Source organism: Tursiops truncatus, chromosome 6 (genome assembly GCF_011762595.2).
Source record: "Tursiops truncatus isolate mTurTru1 chromosome 6, mTurTru1.mat.Y, whole genome shotgun sequence".
In the NCBI taxonomy this organism is placed as follows: domain Eukaryota; kingdom Metazoa; phylum Chordata; class Mammalia; order Artiodactyla; family Delphinidae; genus Tursiops; species Tursiops truncatus.
Genome location: NC_047039.1, coordinates 9,927,893 through 9,953,700, shown reverse-complemented (window position 1 = coordinate 9,953,700; position 25,808 = coordinate 9,927,893). Strand labels below are relative to the sequence as shown.

The 25,808-nt window shown below is 40.1% G+C and overlaps 1 protein-coding gene across 6 annotated transcripts in view; it reads right to left on the bottom strand.

Moving 5' to 3' along the window:
* Nucleotides 1–25,289, bottom strand: part of KIF13B (kinesin family member 13B) — a 187,153-nt gene extending 161,864 nt beyond the window's left edge. For 4 of the 6 annotated variants that reach the window (XM_019941373.3, XM_073805779.1, XM_019941375.3 and 1 more), the window contains exons 1-2: nucleotides 25,145–25,289; nucleotides 6,911–7,004 (exon numbers count right to left, since the gene is read on the bottom strand). In XM_019941373.3, coding sequence (XP_019796932.2) covers nucleotides 6,911–7,004; nucleotides 25,145–25,199 — 149 coding nt within the window. In that variant the 5' untranslated portion in view covers nucleotides 25,200–25,289. Of the gene's footprint in view, nucleotides 1–6,910; nucleotides 7,005–24,084; nucleotides 24,108–25,144 lie in introns of those variants that run through there. The other 2 variants (XM_019941376.3, XM_019941377.3) reach the window with 2 other exon arrangements.
* Between the last annotated feature and the right edge of the window lie 519 nt (nucleotides 25,290–25,808).

Here is a 25,808-nt window from a genome sequence, read left to right as displayed (position 1 = left end):
AAACAAACAAGCAAACTTTACCGTATGAGTTGTGGGCCAAACTAGTCACTCTTTTTAATAGAACAGCCTTTCTCCTAGAAACAACTGTCAATACCTATCGGAAAATGCATTCCCATTTCCAAACTCACAGAAACATAACTTTCATAACACAACTGTTTCATAAAGTGGAGGCTGCCACTCTCCATGAGAAATCACACCTCACTCCCTTTGAAAACATTTTAAGTATCTCAATTTTTTAGCCAGAGTGAGCAGCAAAGGCCTGCCTGGTGGGTAGAGGAGGGAATGAGGCAAAAGGCAGAAGATAAAACTTAGCCTAAGAAACTGTTTTGTCCTATCATGGTGACAAGCACTAGCATTAACATTTTATTATAAGATAAAATTTTCATGTTTTAAGACATAATTCAAACAAAATAAGGCTTAAAGATGTATTTAGCTATTTAAAAAGGGACTGTTCTACATCATGGTATTATTGTAACTAGTGATAAAAGGGACTTAAAGGGCTCCTAAATGTGAAGAATCACACACTGAGAATCACACTTGTAAAAATCTACTAAGAATAGATAATGAATTAGTCACTTATTAACCCTAAAAGATGATTTGTAAATATAGTGCTGAAGATTTGGGAAAGCCCATGGACCAGTCTAGAAAACTAAATTGGTTTAGTGCAAAAGGGTAATTCGAAAAAGACATTTAACGTACTACTAGTATAAGCAGTATGGCTCTGCAAGAGAAAACAAATAGATCAAATCTGTCAATGTGTATCTAGTACTATACATAGAAGAAAAAGACCCAACTGGTGGATACAAGTGTTTCAGTCTCTAGGGTGTTTCAGTAGAGTGCTGTGGAATAGAAAGAGTCTGTCCTTAATCTTCTCCATATTTAATAAAACGTCCCTTTGTTCTTACCCTATGTTCACAAGCACTGTTTTAACCTGGCTTCCCCAGTTGGTTGATACTACGGAGAAGCCCGGATGACAGGGATTAATATTTTGTTCACTGTAAACTTAAAATTAAGGGGCTATCTCTCTAACACATGGCATGTTAGTCCCTAAGAGCCCCACCAACTTTGGGCAAACTAGACAAAATAAAGTTTCTGACTTTGCAAAGCTGAAATTTTTCTAGAACTAGGTAATTTCTTGATAGGCATGTATACTCAAGTACTGAATATATTTTGGTTTAAAAAATTTTTAGGGGGCTTCCCTGGTGGCACAGTGGTTGAGAATCTGCCTGCTAATGCACGGGACACGGGTTCGAGACCTGGTCTGGGAGGATCCCACATGCCGCGGAGCAACTAGGCCCGTGAGCCACAACTACTGAGCCTGCGCGTCTGGAGCCTGTGCTCCGCAACAAGAGAGGCCGCGATAGTGAGAGGCCCGCGTACCGCGATGAAGAGTGGCCCCCGCTTGCCATAACTAGAGAAAGCCCTCGCACAGAAACGAAGACCCAACACAGCAAAAATAAATTAATAAACTAATAAACTCCTACCCTCAACATCTATTTTAAAAGAAAAAAAAATCCGCCTGCCAATGCAGGGGACGTGGGTTCGAGCCCTGGTCCGGAAAGATCCCACATGCCACAGAGCAGCTAAGCCCATGTGCCACAACTACTGAGCCTGTGCTCTAGACCCCGCGAGCCGCAACTACTGAAGCCCGTGTGCCACAACTACTGAAGCCCGTGCACCTAGAGCCCATGCTCCACAATGAGAAGCCACTGCAATGAGAGGCCCATGCACCGCAACGAAGAGTAGCCCCTGCTCGCCGCAACTGGAGAAAGCCCTCGCGCAGCAACGAAGACCCAACGCAGTCAAAAATAATAAATAAAATAAATTTTAAAAAAAATTTTACTTCCTTTATGAAGTTATAGCTCACAAATATACCATGGACTACAACTTGAATACAGGCCATAATAACAGTAACAGTAAGAGTCAAAGTAATAGCTAACTTTTTACATAAGGTTAACTGTACACCAGGCACTGCCACTTTACATATTTTAACTCACTTAATCCTCATAACAACCTATAGGCAGGTACTACTATAATCTCCACTTTACTGAGGCAGAGGACAATTACGTAACTTGCTCCACATCACACGTTAAGTAGCAGAGCTGAGATTCAGTCCAGGATGTCTGACTCCAAAGTCAGCATTTCTTAATCTCGTTAGCCATGTACAATCAATTTTCTGAATTTTAAGCATCTTATTTTTCAAAACAGTTTTGAAATTCCACACATATAGCACAGCAAAAATGTTTCCCAAATTCCCATGATTAAGCTGTTAAGCTGAAAATGGTCTTCCTCCTCATTTAACCATGACTTTTATTAGCTTTAATAAGCATAAACATCAAACCATGATACTTTCAGAAGTTAATGCAAAATTAATCAGAAAAATATACAAACTATTGTTATAAAATGTATACATGTTCACTTTCAAAGTATACTAACTTAGGTTGTAAGTATACATACAAAGCTAGTCATATTTTTATATTAATAGGATTGGATACTATTCTAAAAACAAGGATATTGTAGCTTTTAAAGGAAAAACATTAATTTGAGCCTTTCTGACTAGTGATTTAGACTGACCAAACCACCTTTTTTAATGTTAGTTTCAAATCCCTGGCTCTCTGCTATTGGGTTGGCCAAAAGGTTCGTTCGGTTTTTTCCTTAAGATGGCTCTAATAGCACTTAGTTGTCTTTAACTTCATTCGAAACAATTTTGTTAGACTGTATTGTGACAGCTGTCATATCAGTGTGCATTTAAAAAAGACATTAAAATTGGTGAATTTTTGTGTAGCCATTTTAATATTGAAGATGGAAGGAAAGCAGCAACATTTTTGGCATATTATACTTTATTATTTCAAAAATGGTAAAAACACAACTGAAATGTCAAAAAAGATTTGTGCAGTGAATGGAGAAGGTGCTGTGACTGATCAAATGTGTCAAAAGTGGTTTGCAAGGATTCGTGCTGGAGAATCCTCGCTGGACGATGCTCTGTGGTTGGGTAGACCAGGTGAAGTTGACAGCAATCAAATTGAGACATTAATTGAGAACAGTCAGCGTTATACCACGCGGGAGATAGCCGACATACTCAAAATATCCAAATCAAGCGTTGAAAATCATTCACACCATATTGGTTATGTTAATTGCTTTGATGTTTGGGTTCCACATAAGTTAAGCAAGAAAAACCTTCTTGACCGTATTTCCACCTGCGATTCTCTACTTAAACGTACTGAAAATGTTCCGTTTTTAAAACAAATTGTGACGGGCGATGAAAGTGGATACTGTACAAGAATGGGGAATGGAAGAGACTGTGGGGCAAGTGAAATGAACCACCACCAACCACATCAAAGGCCGGTCTTCATCCAAAGAAGGTGATGTTGTGTATATGGTGGGACTGGAAGGGAGTCCTCTATTACGAGTTCCTTCTGGAAAACCAAACGATTAATTCCAACAAGTACTGCTCCCAACTAGACCAACTGAAAGCAGCACTCAATGAAAAGCGTCCGGAATTAGTCAACAGAAAACACGTAATCCTCCATCAGGATAACTCAAGACTGCACGTTTCCTTGATGACCAGGCAAAAACTGTTACAACTTGGCTGGGAAGTTCTGATTCATCTGCCGTATTCACCAGACATTGCATCTTCGGATTTCCATTCATTTCGGTCTTCACAAAATTCTCTTAATGGAAAAAATGTCAATTCCCTGGAGGACTGTAAAAGGCACCTTGAACAGTTCTTTGCTCAAAAAGATAAAAGGTTTTGAGAAGATGGAAATATGAAGTTGCCTGAAAAATGGCAGAAGGTAGTGGAACAAAAGGGTGACTATGTTGTTCAATAAGGTTCTTGGTGAAAATGAAAAATATGTCTTTTACTTTTACTTAAAAACTGAAGGCACTTTTTGGCCAACCCAATACAAGTATACCTCCTATAAAACCATAACTTGTTGTATGGATTAGTCATTCTACAAACTAGACGGTAATTAACCTTAACTTTGTAATTTGTGCTTTCCTCCTATTTTTTTCCTTTAATGGCCTCAACATATACCACTGAACTGCCACATCCCAAAACTTCTGTTTTCCCTTTTCACCTTGATATTACATTAAAACAAAAAGTGCTTCTCATGAGATGGTCTTTCGTCGCACTAGTAATGTTCTTGTTTTTAATCTGGGCGCCAGTTATAGGACTGTTCAACTTATGAAAATTCATCAAGCTATATATACTTTTCTGTGTGTATAGTATGTACTTCAATAAAGAGTTGTTTTTTAAGCAGCTGTGCTTCCTAACTTTACTTCACCAAAAGCCATTACATACCAACCTTATTGACAGTTGTCATTTCTAAAAGTTTTTTTTTATCAGACAGTACTCTACAGCACTGAGTTAATATTCAACCTGTTTTCAGCACATGTAAAAAAAGAGTCATCCAAGATACTCTATGGAACCAAAAAGTGCTAGTTAATTCTTTCACAAATCCCTAAGATTTAAAGGTCTCTAAAGGAAAGAAAACATTTTTTAAAAAAGCTTCTATGTGCTCATTTTATTCTCACAATTACCTCATCAGGTACACACTTGTGGATGGAGCCACAACGATACATCTCCCACCCCAAATGCTTTCCTGATTTGACACTAACTTTCCTCCACCCTAAGACAGATGAGTCTATGTTTCCTCTTCTTGAAACTGTGTAGAGCTTTATACCAGACTTGAGCAAGAAAATGTGACAAAAATGACACTGTGTGACTTCCAAGGTTAGAATATCAAAGGCGATACTTCTTCTACCTGGCTTTCTTGTGCTCTCAGGATGCTTGCCTTTGGAACCTGCCACCAGACTGTGAGCAGGCGTTCTGCCCACAGCCCCAGAGACCTCTCCAGCCAACAGACGGCACCAACTGCCAGACCCAGGTGAGCCTTCAAGTCTTCCCAGTAGGCCCCAGACAGCATGGAGCAGAGCAAGCCGTGCCCGCTGCACCCTGTCTCAATTCCTGACCCACAAAAAACAGGAAATAATGCATGGTTATTGTCGTTTTAAACCACTAAGCTTTTGAGGTAATTTGTTACACAGCAACAGAAAATGAAAACACTTTACAAATAAAAAACACAGGTAGATAACCATGCCAGCGAGTGGCAGAGCCAGAATTTGAATCCATCAGCCTGTATAAAAAGCCCATATTCTTTCTACCAGAGGGTATTGCCTCCAAGTTTGTTCAGAGTCGCCCACATTGCCAAAGAAAGCCATAGTCTTCAGATTGGAAGCTCTAAGAGCAATAAACAGCCCCCAAATTAATGTTTTCAATTAACACTCAGGACAACAGGTCATTCAGTTAGTAGGCTCAAAATCCCAGCACCTTTCTTGACACATCTATACCCTTCCCACCCTAATAATGGCATATCCCAGAGATGCTTAAGAAGTATCTCTACATCAATAACAATAAACCTGAACATTTACAGAACACTTTACAAAGCACTTTAACAATCACTAATTTGATCTCATAGAGGTGTGAGACAGGTAAGGCACGTATCTTACAGATAAGGCTCAAAAAAGTTAAAAATATATACTCCAATAAAAAATAATTTTTAGGGCTTCCCTGGTGGCACAGTGGTTGAGAGTTTGCCTGCCAATGCAGGGGACATGGGTTCGTGTCCCGGTCCGGGGAGATCCCACATGCCGCGAAGTGGCTAGGCCCGTGAGCCGTGGCTGCTGAGCCTGCGCGTCTGGAGCCTGTGCTCCGCAACGGGAGAGGTCACAACAGTGAGGGGCCCGCGTACCACCAAAAAAAAAAAAAAAACTAACTACAATAACATAAGTAGGGATTCTATTTCCGATTTTCTGACTCCAAGGCCAGTGCTCTTTTCAATGCAATTCAACTTGAAAGAACCTTTATGGAGTACCTTCCGGGTATGTTTCCATATACAGCACTGCTCTACAAGTACTCTGAAGCACCTACTTTGTGCAAGGCATCGTGGCGGGCACCATGTGTTCTCCACTTCCAGGATCGGCACAAAAACATCTCTGATAGAGCTGATCTCTGCAAACAGCCAGTCTTTTCCCCACTAACCTATTCTCTGCATTGCCATCCAACAGCTCTTCCGAATCCACCTCCTTAATCACAATAATTAAAAAACTGTCAAAGATGACATCCTACCCATAAAAATACAGGCCAAATCTCATCTGCTTTCAAGGTCTTCTGTAAACTGACTCCAACTTACGTGATTAAATTAATTTTCCCGCACTTGCTGAGAAAAACCAAATTAATCTCTTCCTTCCTCCCCACATTCAATTTCTTTACAACTTCTTGCCCTCTCTTTTCTTCATACTATCACCCAAATCCAGAACTGATGCTCAAGTATTCATCCCCAACCCCTGACAGAGAGTCTCTTCCCTCCAAGACCTTAAAATCTACTGTTAAGCTACAATTAATAATTCAAAACAATATATAATAATTAAATTAGGTAGTACAGATTAGAGTTCATGAGGCCTTAAAAGAGAGGAATCACTAAGGGCTGCAAGAATGTCTTCAGGAAGAAAATAGCACTTGAAATGGGCTCTAAGTGACAGACAGGATGAGAATTGGCAGAAGTAAAAACAACACACACTGAGGAACAACCTAAAAGCCTTCCCTTTTACCCGACTTCTTCCCGTTCACATCTTACCTAAGCCTCCAGCCAGTACCACCTCCTCAAGAAGCCTTCCTCAGTTACTTCACAATCTAACCGACACTCTCTTCTCGGACCTTCCAATACCATTACCGCCTACAACACGCATTCTGGCACTCAGTCATTCCGTATTACAGGCCTCGTCTATCTGGCAGCAATATGTCTCCACATAGGAAGCATTCAATATTTGTTCAACTGAACTCAGTTCAGCAGCCATCGTTGCTTTCCGCCATTTAAAAATCCGTTGATCGTAACACTGTTTAACTTACCGGGCATCTCCTTTGGAAAGATTGGTATTTACAGGATTGAGAATAACCTTGTTTGCATCTACATCCACCACACATTTGGTATGCAAGTCAATTTCTGCAGATTAAAAAAAAGAAAAAAAATTAGTCATTTTGAAGTAATTTATGTCAGAAAAAAGCTTTTGACAAAAAATCCAACACTCCTCCATGATAAAAACTCAACAAACTAGAAACAGAAGGGAACTTCCTCAACCTGATAAAGGGCATCTAAAATACCTGCGGCTAACATCACACTTAACAGTAAAAGACTGAACGGCTTACCCTCTGGCATCAGAAATAAGACAAGGATGTCTACTACTGCAACTTCCGTTCAAAACTGGACTAGAATTTCTGGTCAGGGCAGTTAGGCAAGAAAAACTAATAAAAGGCATCCAGATTGGAAAGAAAAAATAAAACTACCTTTATTTGCACACTATATGATCTTACATATAGAAAATCTTAAAGAATCCACTAAAAACTACTAGAATAAACAACTTCTGCAAAGTTGTAGGATACAAGATTAATATACAAAAATCAGCTGTGTTTCTATACACCAGCAATAAAAAATCCAGAAATGAAGTTAATAAAACAATTTCATTTATAATAACATCAAAAAGATTCAAATACTTAGGTATAAATTTAAAAGAAGTACAAAATATATACACTGAAAATTCCAAGACATTGTTGAAAGAAATTAAACATTTAAACAAATAGAAAAACAACTTATGTTCATGAATTGAAAGACTTTATTCCATTAGGATAGCAATACTCCCCCAATTGGTCTATAAAAATTCAAGGCAATCCCTATTAAAATCCAAGTTAACTTTTTTCAAAAGTTAACAAGCTGATCCTAAAATCTATATGGAAATACACAAGACCTAGAACAGCCAAAAAATCTTGAAGAACAAAATACAAAGACGACAACGCAACAATTTCAAACTTACTAAACAACTACAGTAATTGTGGTACTAATATAAGGATAGAAGGATAGACATATAGATCAATGGGACAGAGAGTACAGAATTATACTCTCATATTTATGGCCAAATGATTTTGATGACAGTGCCAAGAAATTCAATGGAGAAAGTATAGCCTTTTCAACAAACAGTGCTGGGACAACCTCATCAAAATGAAAAATTTTGTTCTTCAAAGGACACCATCAAGAGAGTAAAAACACAATCCACACCAAAAAACAAACAACCCAATCAAAAAATGGGCAGAAGACCTAAATACACATTTCTCCAAAGAAGACATACAGATGGCCAAGAGGCAAATGAAAAGATGCTCAACATTGCTAATTATTAGAGGAATGCAAATCAAAACTACAATGAGATATTACCTCATACCAGTCAAAACGGCCATCATCAGAAAATCTACAAACATGCTGGAGAGGGTGTGGAGAAGAGAGAACCCTCTTACACTGTTGGTGGGAATGTAAATTGATACAGCCACTATGGACAGCAGTATGGAGGTTCCTTAAAACAACTAAAAATAGGAGACTTCCCGACCGTCCAGTGGTTAAGACTCCATGCTTCCACTGCAGGCGGCACGGGTTTGATCCCTGGTCAGGGAACTAAGATCCCACATGCCATGCAATCAAAAAAAGAAAAAAAAAAGAAAAAACTAAAAATAGAGCTACCATACGATCCAGCAATCCCACTCCTGGGCATATATCTGGAGAAAAACGTGGTTCGAAAGGATACATGCACCCCAATGTTCACTGCAGCACTGTTTACAACAGCCAAGACATGGGAGCAACCTAAATGTCCATCAACAGATGAATGCATAAAGAAGATGTGGTATATACATACAATGGAATATTACTCAGCCATTAAAAAGAATGAAATAATGCCATTTGCAGAAACATGGATGGAGTTGGAGATTATCATACTAAGTGAAGTCAGACAGAAAAAGACAAATAGCATATGATATCTCTGATATGCAGAATCTAAAAAAAATGATACAAATGAACTTATCTACGAAACAGAAACAGACTCACAGACTTAGAGAATGAATTTATGGTTACCAGGGGGAAGGGTGCGGGGGGGAGGGATAGGTTAGGAGTTTGGGATTGACAAGTACAAACTGTTATATTTAAATCAAATAACCAATAAGGACCTACTGTAAAAAAAACACATAATTTTTTAAAAAAGAGAAAAAAAAGAATTCTTGGGGAAAAAACAATCCACAAAATTAACAAAATATTTGTGAATCATATATCAAATAAGGAACTTGCATCAGAAAATATAAAGAACTCATACAACTCAATTTAAAAAATTTTAAATGAATTTTTAAAAATTCAATTTTAAAATGGGCAAAGAACTTGAACAGACATCTCTCCAAAAAAGATACAGAAATGGCTAATGAGCACAAGAAAAGATGCTCAACATCATTAGACAATGGGGAAATGCAAATCAAAACCACAATGAGATACCACTTCACACCCACTAGCATAACTCTAACCAAAAAGATAACAACTTAAACTAATATAATATTGTAAGTCAATTATATTTCAATTAAAAAAGAAAAAATAATAAAGTGTAAATTGGATGTCAAAAAAGAGACAGGTAAGTATAGGTGAGGACATGGAAAAATTGGAACCTTCATACATTACTGGTGGGAAAGTAAAATGATGCAGTCACTTTGGAAAATAGTCTGGCAGTTCTTCAATGATTAAACACAGAATTAGTATATGACCCAGAAATTCCCACTCCTAGGCATATACCCAAGAGAAACCTATGTCCATACAAAAGTTTGTACATGAATGTTCATAGCAGTATTATTTGGCTACTCATAACAGCTAAAAAGTGGAAACAACCCAAATGTCCATCAACTAATGAATGGATAAATGTGGTATATCCATAAAATGGAACACTATTTGGCTATTAAAAGGAATAAGGTACTGACACATACTACAACATAGATGAAGCTTGTGCTAAGTAAAAGAAGGCAGTACAAAGGACCACATATTGTATGACTTTACTTATTTCTAATGTTCTGAACAGGCAAACAGAGACAGAAAATAGACTAGTTATTGCCCAGAGCTGAGAAGTGACTGCTAGTGGGTACAGGTTTCTACTGGGGATGATGAAGATGCACTAAAATTGTGCTGATTGTTTTCACAACTGCATGAGCACAATAAAACAACTGAATTGGGGACTTCCCTGGTGGCGCAGTGGTTAAGAATCTGCCTGTCAATGCAGGAGACACGGGTTCAAGCCCAGGTCCGGGAAGATCCCACATGCTGCAGAGCAACTAAGCCCGTGCGCCACAACTACTGAGCCTGCGCTCTAGAGCCCACGAGCCACAATTATTGAAGCCCACGTGCCACAACTACTGAAGCCCATGCGCCTAGAGCCTGTGCTCTGCAACAAAGAGAAGCCACCGCAATGAGAAGCCCGCGCACCGCAACAAAGAGTAGCCCCCGCTCCCGCAACTAGAGAAAGCCCACATGCAGCAACGAAGACCCAACACAGCCAATAAATAAATAAATAATTTTTTTTAAGTTTAAAAAATAAACAAACACTGAATTGGTTGAATTATGTCATACGTGAACTATATCTCAATAAAGAGAAACATGGCCACATCATGTTTATGTTCTTATATTCTTCAAAATTTCTGACCCAAAGTATGAAACTGTTTCTGTTTGCCTTATCTCTATTACCCAAAGATATGCTCTAAGGAAAGAAACTGTACTACACTGGAGTCATTTTGTATTTCCCTAAGAACCTTGGCCAAATGTCAATGTCAAACTCATTATAACTTTAGAGTATCTGCACTGCCAGGAAAGATGATTTCTTTTTTGTTTCCTTTAACTTATATAATTGAGACAAATGCAAACAAAAACAAAAATTTCCCTCCCGGTGCCTACCATTCAACCTTTCTCACATCAGTTATTCTACATTTGTTCTCAAAGATATAATCTAGAAGTACCAAAAATTTAGTGGTCTTTCTTTTAGCCAATACATTTTTCAGGCAAAGAGAAACTGAAAATATCAGACATATGTTTTACCCAGGTGTGGAAGGCTAACCTGGAAAGGCAGATGTCTCACTGTGGTCAACTAGTAGGAAAGCCTATTTCTAATACTTTGTGTTTAAATCCACTCTATACTACCACAGAAATGCTGCAGGAAAGCCTCAGCCACAATGCAAAAACTTTTCAAACATGCATTTTTACTTCTTTCTTTCCTTAGGCCCAGAGCTCAAGAAAGTTTGCAAAGAGATATGGGAACATATGTATATGTATAACTGATTCACTTTGTTATAAAGCAGAAACTAACACACCATTGTAAAGCAATTATACTCCAATAAAGATGTTAAAAAAATTAAAAAATAAAAACACTTCACACCCTAAAAAAAAAAGGTTTGCAATCATCGTACTTTGTTGATACTACCCCTTAATGACCTCTGACCATATTGTATTGGCTGACCCTGTGCAGTCAAATCTATATTATACACAAATGCTTTATCAAGGCTCCAGAAATTGTACTGACTCAGAATCTCCATCTCACCACCCACCACAAAGTTAGATATTAGTTTCTTGCAAGAACCTTAGGTCTGAGCAAAGGAGCTGCATGTATAGTTCTGCACGCAAAAGCACTCATCTAGAATGCATGCCTGCAAAGCCGTAAATCAAATATCTCCCCCGCCCCCACTAGAGTTTTGCCTTCAGTTCAGATGATCTGGAATTGAAAAAGGATTCAAACGTTTTCTTTCAATATTTGTAGGCTTTTTCCCTATACTCTTCACAGCTCCTCCATCCTGCCCCTCATGACTTCATCAGACACACTAATAGTTTGAAAGCATTAAATGGCATGATTCAGGAACCAATCCCTGGAAAATCCTATATAATTCAAAGAAGCACCTAATAACTAATATATCCAACCTAAACTCATTTTGTCCTAAAGAGTACAACACTTACAAATGTCCCTACATTTAACACCCAGTGGAGGTGGCCTTCAAAATATAAACAACTATCTTCACTTCTTTATTAGCTCAGTTTTTATTACCAAACAAAATTCCCACCCCAACGCTGTTAAAAGAAGGCTTTTCACAAGACTGTTTAGAATATGGGTGGAACATCTAGGACACACACTCAAGCAAATAAGAGCAGTGAGATTTGAGGAGAGTTTAAGGGTCAGATATATGAAAAGCATTTTATCACCAAATGCCACCAATGTTTGAATGAAACTATACTGCTACAAAACTCTAAATATGACACTTTCTCCATGGAAAACTTCTTGCTCTATACTGCTTAGAAAGCAAAGTTGTGATTAAATATTAATTGACTAAATAGTAATACCAAATTTAGGCCTTAAATTTAAGGTGAATTTAAAAAAGAAAAAAAAATTTTTTAACACCAACACCTACCAAAAATCCAAAACATAAACATCTTCCTCTTAGTTTGGAACAATACTTAGATTAAAAAGATTAATACCCAGCTGCTATGCACTACCTTTGCAAAAACAGCATTAAAGTACACCCATGTTCACAGCAGTATTCACAATAGCTAAAAGGTGGAAGCAACCCAACTTTCCATCAATGGATGAACGGATAAACAGAATGTGGTATATATATTCAATGGAAGATTATTCAACCTTAAAAAAAGAATGAAATTCTGCTGAAACATGGATGAACCTTGAAGACATTATGCTAAGTAAAATGAACCAGTCCCAAAGGATAAGTTTTGTAGGATTCCACTTATATGAGACACCTAGTGTAGTCAAACTCATAGAGATAAAAAGTATAATGGTAGTTGCCAGGGGCTGGGCTAAAGGAGTTAGTACCTCATGGGCATGGAGTTTCAGTTCTGCAATATAAAAAAGTTCTAGAGATGGATGGTGGTGACGGTTGTACAACAATGAGAACGTACCTAATGCCACTGAGCTGTACCCTTAAAAATGGTTTAAGATGGTAAATTTTATGTTATATCTATCTTACCACAATAAAAAATAGCACTAAATACTCATTATTATAATAAGTAACATATGGACAACAGTTTGTTCTCAGTGAAGCCTAAAATTATGAGATTGGGATTTAATTAGTACTATGTCTGAAAACCAATAAAAAACCAGAGTGATCTTCGAGTTAAGTAGTGCTATAAGTTTAGGTCATGACCAATCAAGCTTTATAGTACTCAGAACCATGAATTCTTTGATGTATTCACGAGTCCTTTAAAAAACAAAGAGAGGGACTTCCCTGGTGGTGCAGTGGTTGGGAATCCGCCTGCCAATGCAGGGGACACAGGTTCTATCCCTAGTCCAGGAAGATCCCACATGTCGCAGAGCAACTAAGCCCGTGCACCACAACTACTGAGCCTGCACTCTGGGGCCTGCGAGCCACAACTACTGAAGCCCATGCGCCTAGAGCCCATGCTTCACAAGAGAAGCCACCACAATGAGAAGCCTGCGCACCAAAACGAAGAGTAGCTCCCGCTCGCCGCCAACTAGAGAAAGCCCGTGCACAGCAACGAAGACCCAACAAAGACCCAATGCAGCCAAAAATAAATATTTTTTTAAAAAAAATAGAAAGAGAGAAAGAGAGGAAGAAAGAAAGAAAGGAGGAAGGAAAGAAAGTTAATTTAGTCCACTAACATTAAAGATCCCATATTATTTCCCAAACAGGATCTTTTTCTAGGTCAAGTTCCTCAAGGTGAATAAAATATCAACAGCTGATAATTCAGCTTACTCAGCCAGCAAATTAGTCACCTTGTAAAAGTGAACGATAATTTGAAACAAGTCTTTCTTCAATGCATAAATCAGCTATGGCTCTTTCTTCAATGACATCATAGTCAAAGATAGGTGGGGCGTGGGAGACTCCCTTTATATAACTCATATTCCATCTGGGGAAATGCATCATTCTCAGTGTGGACAAAATAATTCTGAGTTGCCCATTCAGTAACCTGCTTTTCTAATTCTCCAGAAAATTAATAGTAATTTTCAAACAAAATCTACTACTCAGAAATATAAATGAACCTCCCTTTACCTATGTCACATTCCTAAAAAGCTATAACTTACTGTTAAATTCACTAGGGTCCATTTTTAAAAGGAAGATAGTAAATTATTTGTAAGAGTCACATTTTAATTAAATTGAAAATTTTGCATGCTATATATGGTTCTATTTTCAACTAAATTGTGTCATGTGCCTAATATTTTTACATGTCTATGCATGCTGATGATATTCATAACTCATATTTCATGTATGAAGCACTTGTTTTCCCAACTGGAATGTAGTATTCTTACTTGCAGAATAGGGAATAAGACTTATAGTTCTTTACTACACTTACAAGTTGCTTGGGACCCACTGACCCAAGGAAAAAGAAAATTAGGTGATGCCACAGAAGTAAAAAACCAATTGGTAGTTTGCTTTCTAGTAAGAGATATATAAAATATCCTAATCACCTACTTTTATGTTTTTACCAGTGAACATGAGAATCTATTCAATAAACAAAAGATAAAATATAACCGAGTTCTAATACAGCTAAAGAAAAAACTGAGGAATGAAGGAAGATCCAAGACACGATGCCTGATGGGGTAATATCAAAATAATTGAAATAATCTTATGTGGCCCAAAACATAAAATGTGTATTTTCAAGAAACCAATCAACTTCAGAGGGTTAGAAAGCAGGTATTTAAAAACTTATAAGGCAAAACCAGAATAGCCAGACCAATCTTGAAAAAGAAGAACAAAGTAGAAGGACTACACTCACCAATTTCAAACTTACTACAAAGCTACAGTAATCAAGACAGTGTGATACTAACCTAAGGACAGACGTATAAATCATTGGAATAGACTTGAGAATCCAGATGTATGCTGTCACATTTATGGTCAACTAATTTTCAACAAGGGTGCCAAGACAATCCAATGGGGAAAGTATAGTCATTTCAACAAATGGTGATGGGACAACTGGGTATTCACATGCAAAAAGACAAAATTGGACCTCTACCTCACACCACATTCAAAAATTAACGCCAAACAGGTCAAAGTCCTAAATAAGTATAAGAGCTAAAACTATAAAACTCTTAGAAGAAAACATAGGCATTAAATCCACATGACCTTGGGTTAGGCAATGGTTTCTTAGATATCAAATCAAAAGCACAAGCAACAAAAGAAAAAAACAGATAAATTGGACCACATCAAAATGAAAAACTTTTGTGCTTCAAAGGACTCCACTTTAAGAATGAAAAGGAAACCCACAAATTCAAGACAGTATCTGCAAATCATGTATCTGTTAAGGGACTGGTACTCAGAATATAGAAAGAACTCTTAGATCTCAATAATAAAAAGACAACTCAATTTTAAAAATAAGAATAGGGTTTGAATAGGGATCTCCGAAAAGATATACAAATGGCTTAATTACATGAAAAGATGCTTAATTAACATCACTAGACATTGGGGACAAGCAAATCAAAAATCGTAATGAGATACCACTTCACACCCACTAGGATGGCAGTAATCTGGAAACTTCATACATTGCTGGTGGAAATGTAAAATGGTGCAATAACTTTGGAAAACAATTTAGCGGTTTCTCAAAAGTTAGAGTTACTATATGACCCAGCGATTCCACTTCCATGTATACACATACTCAAGAGAAATGAAAATACACAATAACTTATATATAAATGTTCATTATTCATTAATAGCTAAAAAACGGAAACAAGCCAAATGCCCATCAACTGATGAATGGGCATCAAAATGCAGCATATCCATTTCACAGAATATTATTCAGCTTTAAAAAGGAATGAAGTATTGATTCATGCTACAACATGGATAAATCCTGAACACACTATGCCAAGGGAAAGCAGATACAAAAGTCCATATACTGTATGATCCCATTTATAGTAAATGTCCAGAAAAGGCAAATCCACAGGGACAAGAAGTAGATTAGTGGCTGCCAGGGGCTGTGGGGAAAGGGGAGGGTGTGGGTATGGATGGAGAGCGACTGCTAACGAGAGAGTCTCTCTTTGGGATGATGAAAATGTTCTGGAGTCGGACAGTGCTGATGGTTGCACAGCTCTGCAAACACACTAAAAGCCACTGAACTATACACTTTTGATACATGACCTACATCTCAAAAACAGCTGAGAAGGAATGGTCCCACTGCCCTCAATGTATATAAATTATGGTTCAAGTCCTTCAACCACACTTCTAGACACTCACTACTTTGAAGATCCCAGCCAACCCAATTCTTCTTACTCTCAATTAATAACCTCACATTCTACCTCATCTAGAAAATTAAGCACTCCAGGGCTTTCCCATTATATAATTATCCTCTTCCCCCTATACTTCAAAAATTTCCGTCTCTAGGGACTTCCCTGGTGGCACAGTGTTTAAGAATCCGCCTGCCAATGCAGGAGACACGGGTTCGATCCCTGGTCCGGGAAGATCCTACATGCAGTGGAGCAACTAAGCCCGTGCGCCACAGCTACTGAGCCTGCGCTCTAGAGCCCGCGAGCCACAACTACTGAAGCCTACGCGCCTAGAGCCCATGCTCCACAACAAGAGAAGCCACCGTAATGAGAAGCCTGTGCACCGCAACGAAGAGTAACCCCCGCTCCCGCAACTAGAGAAAGCCCACGTGCAGCAACAAAGACCCAGTGCAGCCAAAAATTAATTAATTAATTTAAAAAAATTTTCCCTCTCTATTGGCTATTTCTATTTTTTTACAGGCTCCGGACGCACAGGCTCAGCGCCCATGGCTCACAGGCCCAGCCGCTCCACGGCATGTGGGATCTTCCCGGACCGGCGCACGAACCCACGTCCCCTGCATCCGCAGGCGGATTCTCAACCACTGCGCCACCAGGGAAGCCCAGCTTTTTTGTTTTAATTGAAGTATAGTTAATTTACAATGCTGTGTTAGTTTCAGGTGTACAGCACAGTGATTCAGCTATATATATATACACACACACACATATATATTCTTTTTCAGATTCTTTTCCCTTATAGGTTATTACAAAATATTGAGTATCGTTCCCTGTGCTATACAGTAGGTCCTTGTTAGTTATCCATTTTATTTATAGTAGTGTGTGTATGTTAATCCCAAACTCCTAATTTATCCCTCCCTCCTTCCCCTTTGGTAACCATATGCTTGTTTTCTATGTCTGTGGGTTTATTTCTGTTTTGTAAATAAGTTCATTTGCATCTTTTTTTTAGATTCCGCATATAAGCAATATCATATGATAGTTGTCTTTCCCTGTCTGGCTTACTTCACTTAGTATGATAATCTCTAGCTCCATCCATGTTGTTGCAAGTGGCATTATTTCATTCTTTTTATGACTGAATAGTATTTCTATACGGAGCTTCTTAGAAGAATGCTCACGTATACACACTGCTTCCACATGGAAACACCCACTGATTTCTCAGCCCACTCCCAACATGCCAACACCAATTCATTCATTCAGTAAAAATTATTCTTCTGCCATTTTTTGCCCTGGCCCTCCACATTACTTTCACCTGCTTTTCCTTATGCCTCTCTTCTTGGCCTCTGTGACCTCGTCCTTCACGCATGCCTTAATTTGATGTCCTATCTTCTAAATATAGTAACGACTCCCAAATCTACACGTATCTCCAGTCCCTTAGTTTCAGACTCCTGTACAACAGCTTTCTGCATCCATCCGCTTGGCTGCACTTCAGAACCTAAAACTCAACCAGTCTCTTGCGTTTCTTCCAGGCACGTACTACATCTTAGTTGTAGGTGCAGTGCATGGCACGTGATAAGCACTGACTAAATATTGTTGAATGTCCAAGAATGGAGCTCATAATTTCCCACACCTCCACCCTAAAACCTGCTTCTCCCACGTTTCTGATCCCAGTTAATGACACCAGCACTCATTCACTCAGTTATCTAAACCAGAAGCTTTGCAGTCTTCCTATATTTCCCAAATCTCAGTTGCTTTCATACCACCTTGACAAGTTCTTGCTGGGTGTGTCTAGACTGCAAGGCCAGAAATGCTCTTTACCCCACCCACCTCTCAGGAATGTGTTTGCAGCCAGCAACCCTCAGGACAAAGAGCAGGCTTGCTTACCACGTAAAAGCAATCGAGTCCCCCAGCTCAATGCTCCTCAGATGCAACCCAACCCACTGCCTGCACAGCATCCATCTGGACCCCTCCATGTCACCCCTGTGGGATTTGCAGGCAAAGGGAACCGCTCCTGCCACCTGCTGCGCCGTAAATCCTCTGACCCAAAAGTCCTGTGTCTTCCTCCAGCATTCATGAAACAGAAACAAGCTAATGTATTAGCTTGTAAGCAAGATAGAGACACAGCTTAATTTACCTTCCTAAAGCATCACTTTAACAGTGCCACTGCTCTATTCAAAAACCTATACGTTTGCGACAACACGCATGGACCTTGAGGGTATTGTGCTAGGCGAAGTAAATCAGACAAACACCACCGTATGATTTCACTTATATGTGGAATATAAAAAAAAAGAACAAACAAAACAAAACTTACAGACACAGAGGACAGACTGGTAGTTACAGAGCAGAGGGGGTTAGGGGTGGCAAATGGGTGAAGGGGGTTAATTGTTTGGTAACTGGTGATCACTTTTTAGAGTTACCTTGTACACCTGAAACTAATATACTGTTACATACCAATTTTACCTTAAAAAAAAAAAACCTACAGTGACTGCACTCCTCCAACCCTGCCCAAGACCCTTCTGAACCTGCCTGTACCTCACCCCTCTTCATACCCCTCTGCTGCCCACAAACCTCGTGACTTCAGTGAGGCCACCTTCCATCACTCTTCTCATGCCCCACTCCCTATATTCTTCCAGCTTTTCCAAGAAAGAACAGAATTTCAGGGCTGGGGCTCTGGAGCTGAACTGCCCAGGTTCCAATCCCCAGTTTCTCCACTTGATAGTTCTGTGATTTGGGGCAAGTGGCTAAGCTTGTTCAAGTTCCCATTTTCTCATCTGTAAAATGAGTTATAAATTCTTCCTAGCATTTTTGTGAGGATTAACCTAAAATAATCTAGTTCAGTGCTTGGGACCACGTCGATGCACAGCAACCTCTCTTTAACTGTTAATTATACAGATACTGTCTCCTTCCTGCTGTCTGAATTTTTACAGCTAACTTCCTCACTGTTCTTGCTTAATTCCTACATCCATGTTTTGCTAAGTCCAACAACTCATCTTGTGCACCCCACCTGCCATGCCTTCCTGTCAATTGCCTTCAACCCATGCCTCATCATTCTCAAGCCCCACCCCCATTTCTTTAATTCATAAGGCACTGCCATCATTGCTTTGTGTACTAATAACTGATTCACCTGTGTATCTTACTACCAACAAGACAGTGAGCTCTTGTTGTCAAAGATCATGACTTATGCTTCTCATATATCCTGCACATCTTTGAAAATTACGCAAGCTCAGGAATGTAACGCCCCTCTAAAGATCATCATGTCTGATAGAGTAGTAAAAGCACAGGTTTTAATGGCAAAATAGGTGAAATTCGGGCTCCAAAATACTGGTTTTGTAATTCTGGGAAAGTTACTTAACCTCCCTGAGATTCTGTTAAAAAGAAATTCTATAACTACCTTTCAAAGTTTTGTTTGAAGAATAATGTATAAAAAGGAATGAACTGTGTAGCTCACAAACAGAAAGCTCTCAAAAAGTAGCTATTATTTTTTTCCTCAATCAACACATGTTAAACTGAATAGGCGAATTCATTACTACCAGCTTTTAAAGATACCTACAGCTTCTGAGAGCTAAAGCCCAGGACCAATTAAGTCATGGATTTCGTGTCCCATACACCAGTTAGTTTCACACACTTCCCTAATGACTACACTGCTTCTCTCAGCCAAGCTTTTTTAAGAATATGCTTTGTTGAACACAAGGCGAAGCTGATCGGCAAGCATAGAGATCAATAACGAACCCATTTCCCTCACTAAACAGCTCAATCCATCTGCTTAACCAATATTTTTGCCAGTGGTTTCTTCCATCTTCAGAACTTAAGAAATGGAAAAGTTGACGTTAGTCATTGTTTTATGGGGGGGTGGAGGGTTAAAGTAATGCCAATTCAAACAAGTTTTGATCTGATTTGATAAACTTGTACTTTCTTCTCCAAAAGCCTCTGGCCCTATATGTATAAATCCCATTTTTCAGTCACGGAGTTGACAGCAGAAACAAAAGAATGTTGTGATAGATGTGTGTCTCATCCTCCATTAGCATCTCAAGCAGATGCTAATAAAACAAGCATCTTCTGTTTCAGAAAATATGTCAGAAATTTCCATCCACAGTCATCCCTAATTCCAACACCAGTTATCTGAGAAGGCTTAAGAACCACCAGTGGGCTCAGGGTCAAAGTCTCCTTCCTGTTTCAAACAGATGCTCCCACCCAACCCTGCACCTTGATTCCCAAGGATCACCTGTTTTCCTCACTGACGGGCCAGGGTCTTCCAAGCTTCCTCCTACTTCCTCAGTTTCACCTGTCTTTTGATTCACGACTGCTCACTTGGTTTTGACTGGTCTCCTTAATCTTCCTATTCACATGGCTTCATTTCCACCACAAGCTTGTAAATGTTTTCTAGCTATACCCTGAATCAGTTACCTACCCAGGCTTTCAATCTTGCCCTGAGATCTGGCGATCTTTCTCCGTCATGCTTATGTCCAAGACCCACACGAAGTTCTCAAAAGCTAAACAGAGCACATGGACCAGCCACCCTGAAGCCAGATTTCTGGGCCCCCTGCAACTCCGCCTGACCTTCCTAATCTCAGCCTTCTCCAGTTAACCTCACGGAGCACTCCTCCCTGTGTTAGCACACGCTAATCTCATCTCTGTGCCTAAACTTGCCTGGCTCATTCCTGTCCCCTTGCCTTTGCTCTCAGGCCATACTTCCTTCTCAGAGAACCAACTCCCCACCCCTCCCACCAGGCACCATAAGCTTCCTCCCTCCACAGAGAAAGAAGCCTCCCCTAATCACCAGGTTTCCAGGGATCCTTCACTCTAAATTCCTACATCTCCCTATCACTCACCTGGTACTTTTAATAACTAGCAATCTGCTGAAGGTGTTTACCTTTTAATCTTATCTTTTCATGTGACGGTCATTTCCTTATGAGCATAAACCATAAAGTGCACTTTTAAAAACTGAATACTATAATACTAGACAACACTAAGAGAAAGTTTTTAGGAAATAAAATTCCCCCAACAAGATCAGTCTCATTTTTTCATGTTTCTTTCTAGCCCTTGCCCATTCCTGTTTACATTTTTAACATAGTAATAATCATAATAGTAGATTCAACCATACAGTTACACATACTGTTTTACATTCTGCTTTTTCTAACATAAAAAAGTCTTCCTTGTTAAATGGTTTTGATTTTCATTTTTAACGTCTATATCTTATCCACTGAGAAACTAGACTGTGATTCACTTAAGCACTGACTTATTTTCCTAGTTAGACATTACATTATTCTTTGTGTCTTTCACTGTGTTGATTCTTCTCCGTGATTTTCACTGCATCAAGTACTGAAAAATTCAAAGCAAACCGTTGAGAAATACCTGTTAAAATAAATTTATTGTCCATGCTTCCTAACACCTGAAATAATCCATTTCACTGTTTTTTCTCTCTAGCTAAATTTCTAATGTAATTTCCGGTTTCATCACCTTAGGCTAGGTAGACAGCAAAGATATTTCCCAAACACTTTTTATATAGATTTATTTATTTTGATAGTTAATCTCATACATATTTAAACACTGGAAGCCCCTTGAGGGAAGGCAATAAGATCCCATACTAAGATAAGGTAGACACCTGGCAGGCGTTCAATAAATATTAAATATTTTTTAAGCCATCTAAAGTTATAAAACATCAAAGTCCTGAACAGGAGAGTGTCGCTGATCTAACTAGTGCCATCAATTATGCTTGTAAAACTTTCGGCTCACTTAATAATTTCACTGGTTAATAATGTATGAATGGGTGTTCCTTACAGTTTACAGAACACAAAGAGGTTACCTGGTGAGCTGTACAGGTCTGAGAGATGACAAACAGAACTGCAAATAGAACTCCCAGATCTCATGACAAAACAAGCTTAACCTCTTTTACTTTAGCTGTTTAAGTTCATACTTCAAATGAAGAAAAGCAAAAACAAAAGTTGTAGTATTAAAACTACGTAAAATTACATATGCATGTAAGTACGACCTGGAATGAAAATAAGAAAATGAGTGTGAATTGTTAAGGTGAAAGAATGTCAGAGACATTTTCCTTTTTATTTTTTGTTTTCTTAGTATAATGTTAAAATGTATAACAAGAAAAACATTCCCGACAAAAGCATATTCATTAGTCATTACAATTCTTGCTATTATTGAAGTAGGGCCTAATGCTGAATGTTCAAATAACTAAGTTTCCCAAGCCCACATGTAATTTAGCAAAAAAGACTGAAACACTCTTAATTCCATGATAAATGTTAAATAATAAACCAATTATCTACCTTAACACCTAAGCACAGACAGATACTGAATCACATGAAGGACTTAATGGTACACTAGAAGCTTCTTGCAAATTTCAGATTTTCCTCAACGAGTAGCTAACGTGATTCCAACTATCAGTCTTTAGAGTAAAACTACATTATCCCAGGAACCCATTCTCATCTCATTCTCATTTGTGAAGAGTGATTTCTGAGGTTGCTTCCTGCACTAACCTGCTAAGGGAGAAACAATTATGACTAAAAGTTCACTATTCATCAGAATTGTATACTATTACTTAATCCATTAATTTTCCCGGAAGTAATAATTGGTCACAGTAATAATTTTTTTCAAAATTACCGGAAAGGGATATGACTTTGTTTTAGGCTTTTTAAGCAAACTCTACACAGCAGTATAAAAATCACTGGCTTTAGAATTCCACTCCATTGTATTCCACAAGAACCTCTAGATTTATGTAAATGCCTACTTTATGACAACATAGAAATAGAACCACTTTTAATTATCTGTAGTAATCACTAAAAAAAAAAGTCCATGTGCATTCAGGAAATGTGAGGCTAGGTAAGAGACAGCACTAAATGAATCAGAAGGCAGTATACCACAAACAACGCGCTTCTACTTATAGGGTAATGGATCTATGCATAAACCTTAATTTTAAAATGAGTTCAGCCAAAGGGACAACTAACATCTTTTCCAAAGCTAAAAGTATTATTCTAAGTATCCCTTGAACCTCTGATACTGACAATTATTACAATCTAATCAATGTCAATTTATAAGTAAAAAGGATAGTGCTTCCCCTGGAAAACTGAAACTCAAGGTCGGGGGAGGGGAAAGAGGAAAGAATTTTAATTATCCAAGATAGGTCTTTGGTGGTGGTGAGTTAGCTGCCTCTTTTTAGCACTGGCATTTCCCAAGTTTTTCGTGAATAGGAAATTTTTTGAATGTGCCGAAATCATCCTTTCAGAATCAAATCCCAGCTAAGTTGTGTTTTCTGCGGCTTGGCGTTTTGTTTTGTTTTTTTTTAATCACTGTGATGGTAATAAACTTGAAGTGAATTGAAATAAAGCTGCCTGAACACTCGAGGACTAGAAGCTTTTGGAAACTGTCAGAGTTCATCTAAGTTCTTTCATTTTGTCAGAGCATGGATTTAATGAGGCAAAGGTTGAAGACCCAAAACGTGAACTCGTTGAGAACTTAAAGTAATTAAGTTCTTAGGGAAAATTCTTGTGTCATCTTGACAGCCTTAAGCCAAGCAGGGACAGGAGGAATCACCAACTCCAAAAAAAAAAAAAAAACTTCCAAGAGGACAAACCTAGAAAGCATGTTATCCTGTTGAACTGTGTACCTCAATATATACCAAAGACAGCAAAGACAGCTAGAAAGAAACTCCATTTCTACACAGACTTAAACAACACAACTACAGGGTTTCCCTGGTGCCGCAGTGGTTAAGAATCCGCCTGTCAATGCAGGGGACACGGGTTCGAACGCCTGCGCTCTAGAGCCCGCGAGCTACAACTATGGAAGCCCACGTGCCTAGAGCCTGTGCTCCACAACAAGAGAAGCCATCGCAATGAGAAGCCCGCGCAAGGCAACGAAGAGTAGTCCCTGCTCGCCGCAACTAAAGAAAGCCCGCTCGCGGCAACGAAGACCCAACGCAGCCAAAAATAAATATAATAAAATAAATAAATAAACAACAACTACAAACAAAGAAGTTGCGAAAATGACTGAGAAAATGATTCTGGTACTTACACGAATGATTCGCATTAGTTAAGAGCCTTCTCAGCTGAAAAGTCATTTCCTGGGACTATAATGATCCCACTAGTATCACCTGGTATATATAGGAGGTGTTTCCAATATATCTCACTTAAAGTAACTTGCCCTGTCACGCTGCTAGTTAAGCATTAAAGCCAAGGCCCGGCCCACCTCCTCTGACTTGAGTCAGGTTTTCTTCATTACATTTGACTGTCTAAAGAGGATTTAAAATATACTGTTTATCTGCTTTCTCTACCCTCCCTGCAGAATTGAGAGAATGTCTGAAAGATACAATTTCACAAGAATCTTGGCACCTAATCTATTTATTGTTGAGAGATGACAAAGATGACTTCAAGCAAAAACAAAACTTTCTTAACAGTCAAGAAAAAGCGGGGGGTCGGGGGAGGGCAACTCCTCTACCCAAGTTCAATCAAAGGATTTACAAGTCTTCATGACAATCCAGGTTAAAGGAATATAAAGTGAAAAGCCAAGAGGAAGGACTTTTGCACTAGACTGCTTTCTCAGAAGTAACCCCAACTCCCTGCCCTTCTTCCTGCCCCGGGCCACAGGAGTGCGGGGTCGGGGCGCCTGGGCCACCGACGTGGGGCCTGGGGGTCCCCGGCTGTCCCGGGCCAGGCCGGGGGCCGCGCTGACAGCTGGCGGGCCGAGAGCGGGGGCGCGGCGAGGCGCGGGACCAGGGGCCGGGTGGGGAAGGAGGAAGCGAGCCAGGGGCGCGGGCGCCCTCCTAGAAGGGCAGGGAGACAGGAGGGCAAAAGGGCGGCGGGGCGGGCGCGCCGGCGGAAGGGGCAGCGGGCCGGGACATGGGGCCCGCGGCGCCCCGGGACGCGGTGCGGGCCAGGGGAGGGGCGTCCCGAGCAGGCGGGGCGGGCACGGGCGACGAGGTTTCGGGGTGCGCGGGCCGCCCCCCCACCCCGCCCAGACACGGACTCCAGGGGCGGGACCGGCCGGACCCCACACGGCGGCCGCGGCCAAGGGAAGGGCGCGCCAGGCACCTGCCGCCTCCGCCGCGGCGGCCCCAGGCGCGCTCGGCTCTCACCTCTTCGGTTCATGGGTCGGATCCGGACGGCCACTTTCACTTTGGAGTCCCCCATCCTGCCGCCGCCGAGGCTCTCGCTCGGCTTCCGTCTGCCGCGGCCACCGGGCAACTCTTCGGGGCTGACCGGGCGGGAGGGGGCTACGGGCGAGAGGGGCGGGGCCGGGGCGGGGCCTGCGGAGGGGCGGGGCCGACTCGGGGCTCCCGGCGGCGCCCCCGCTGCATGACGGGACTTGTAGTCCCTATAGGTGGTCGGGGGCAGAGCTGCATAGGTCCGGTGCGCTTCCCTCTCTGGAGCTTGTAAATACCCCTCTGTTTCTACACAATTCTTACTTACCCTTACAGTTAGTACTGAGACGTAAGCTGTGGATGAGCTGATATCTCACCTGAAAACAAACAGTTGAATAGATGGCACTGGAGACCTTGCGACCTCTCTCAGACTCATTTCCTGCCAATCTTAGTGTTTTATCCCTGGCTCAAATTATTTCCTCTGCCTGGATTGCCCTCCCGGCCGTGTTTGCTGAAATCAGCCTTCAAGACAAGTCAAAAGTCACTTCTGGAGGTCTTCATAAATCCACAGGTTACCCTATACCAACCCACCCCCTGCCCCCCTTCCAGTCAAGACCTTGGGCTCTGGCATCAATCTGGGTTCAAACGCGCTCTTAGC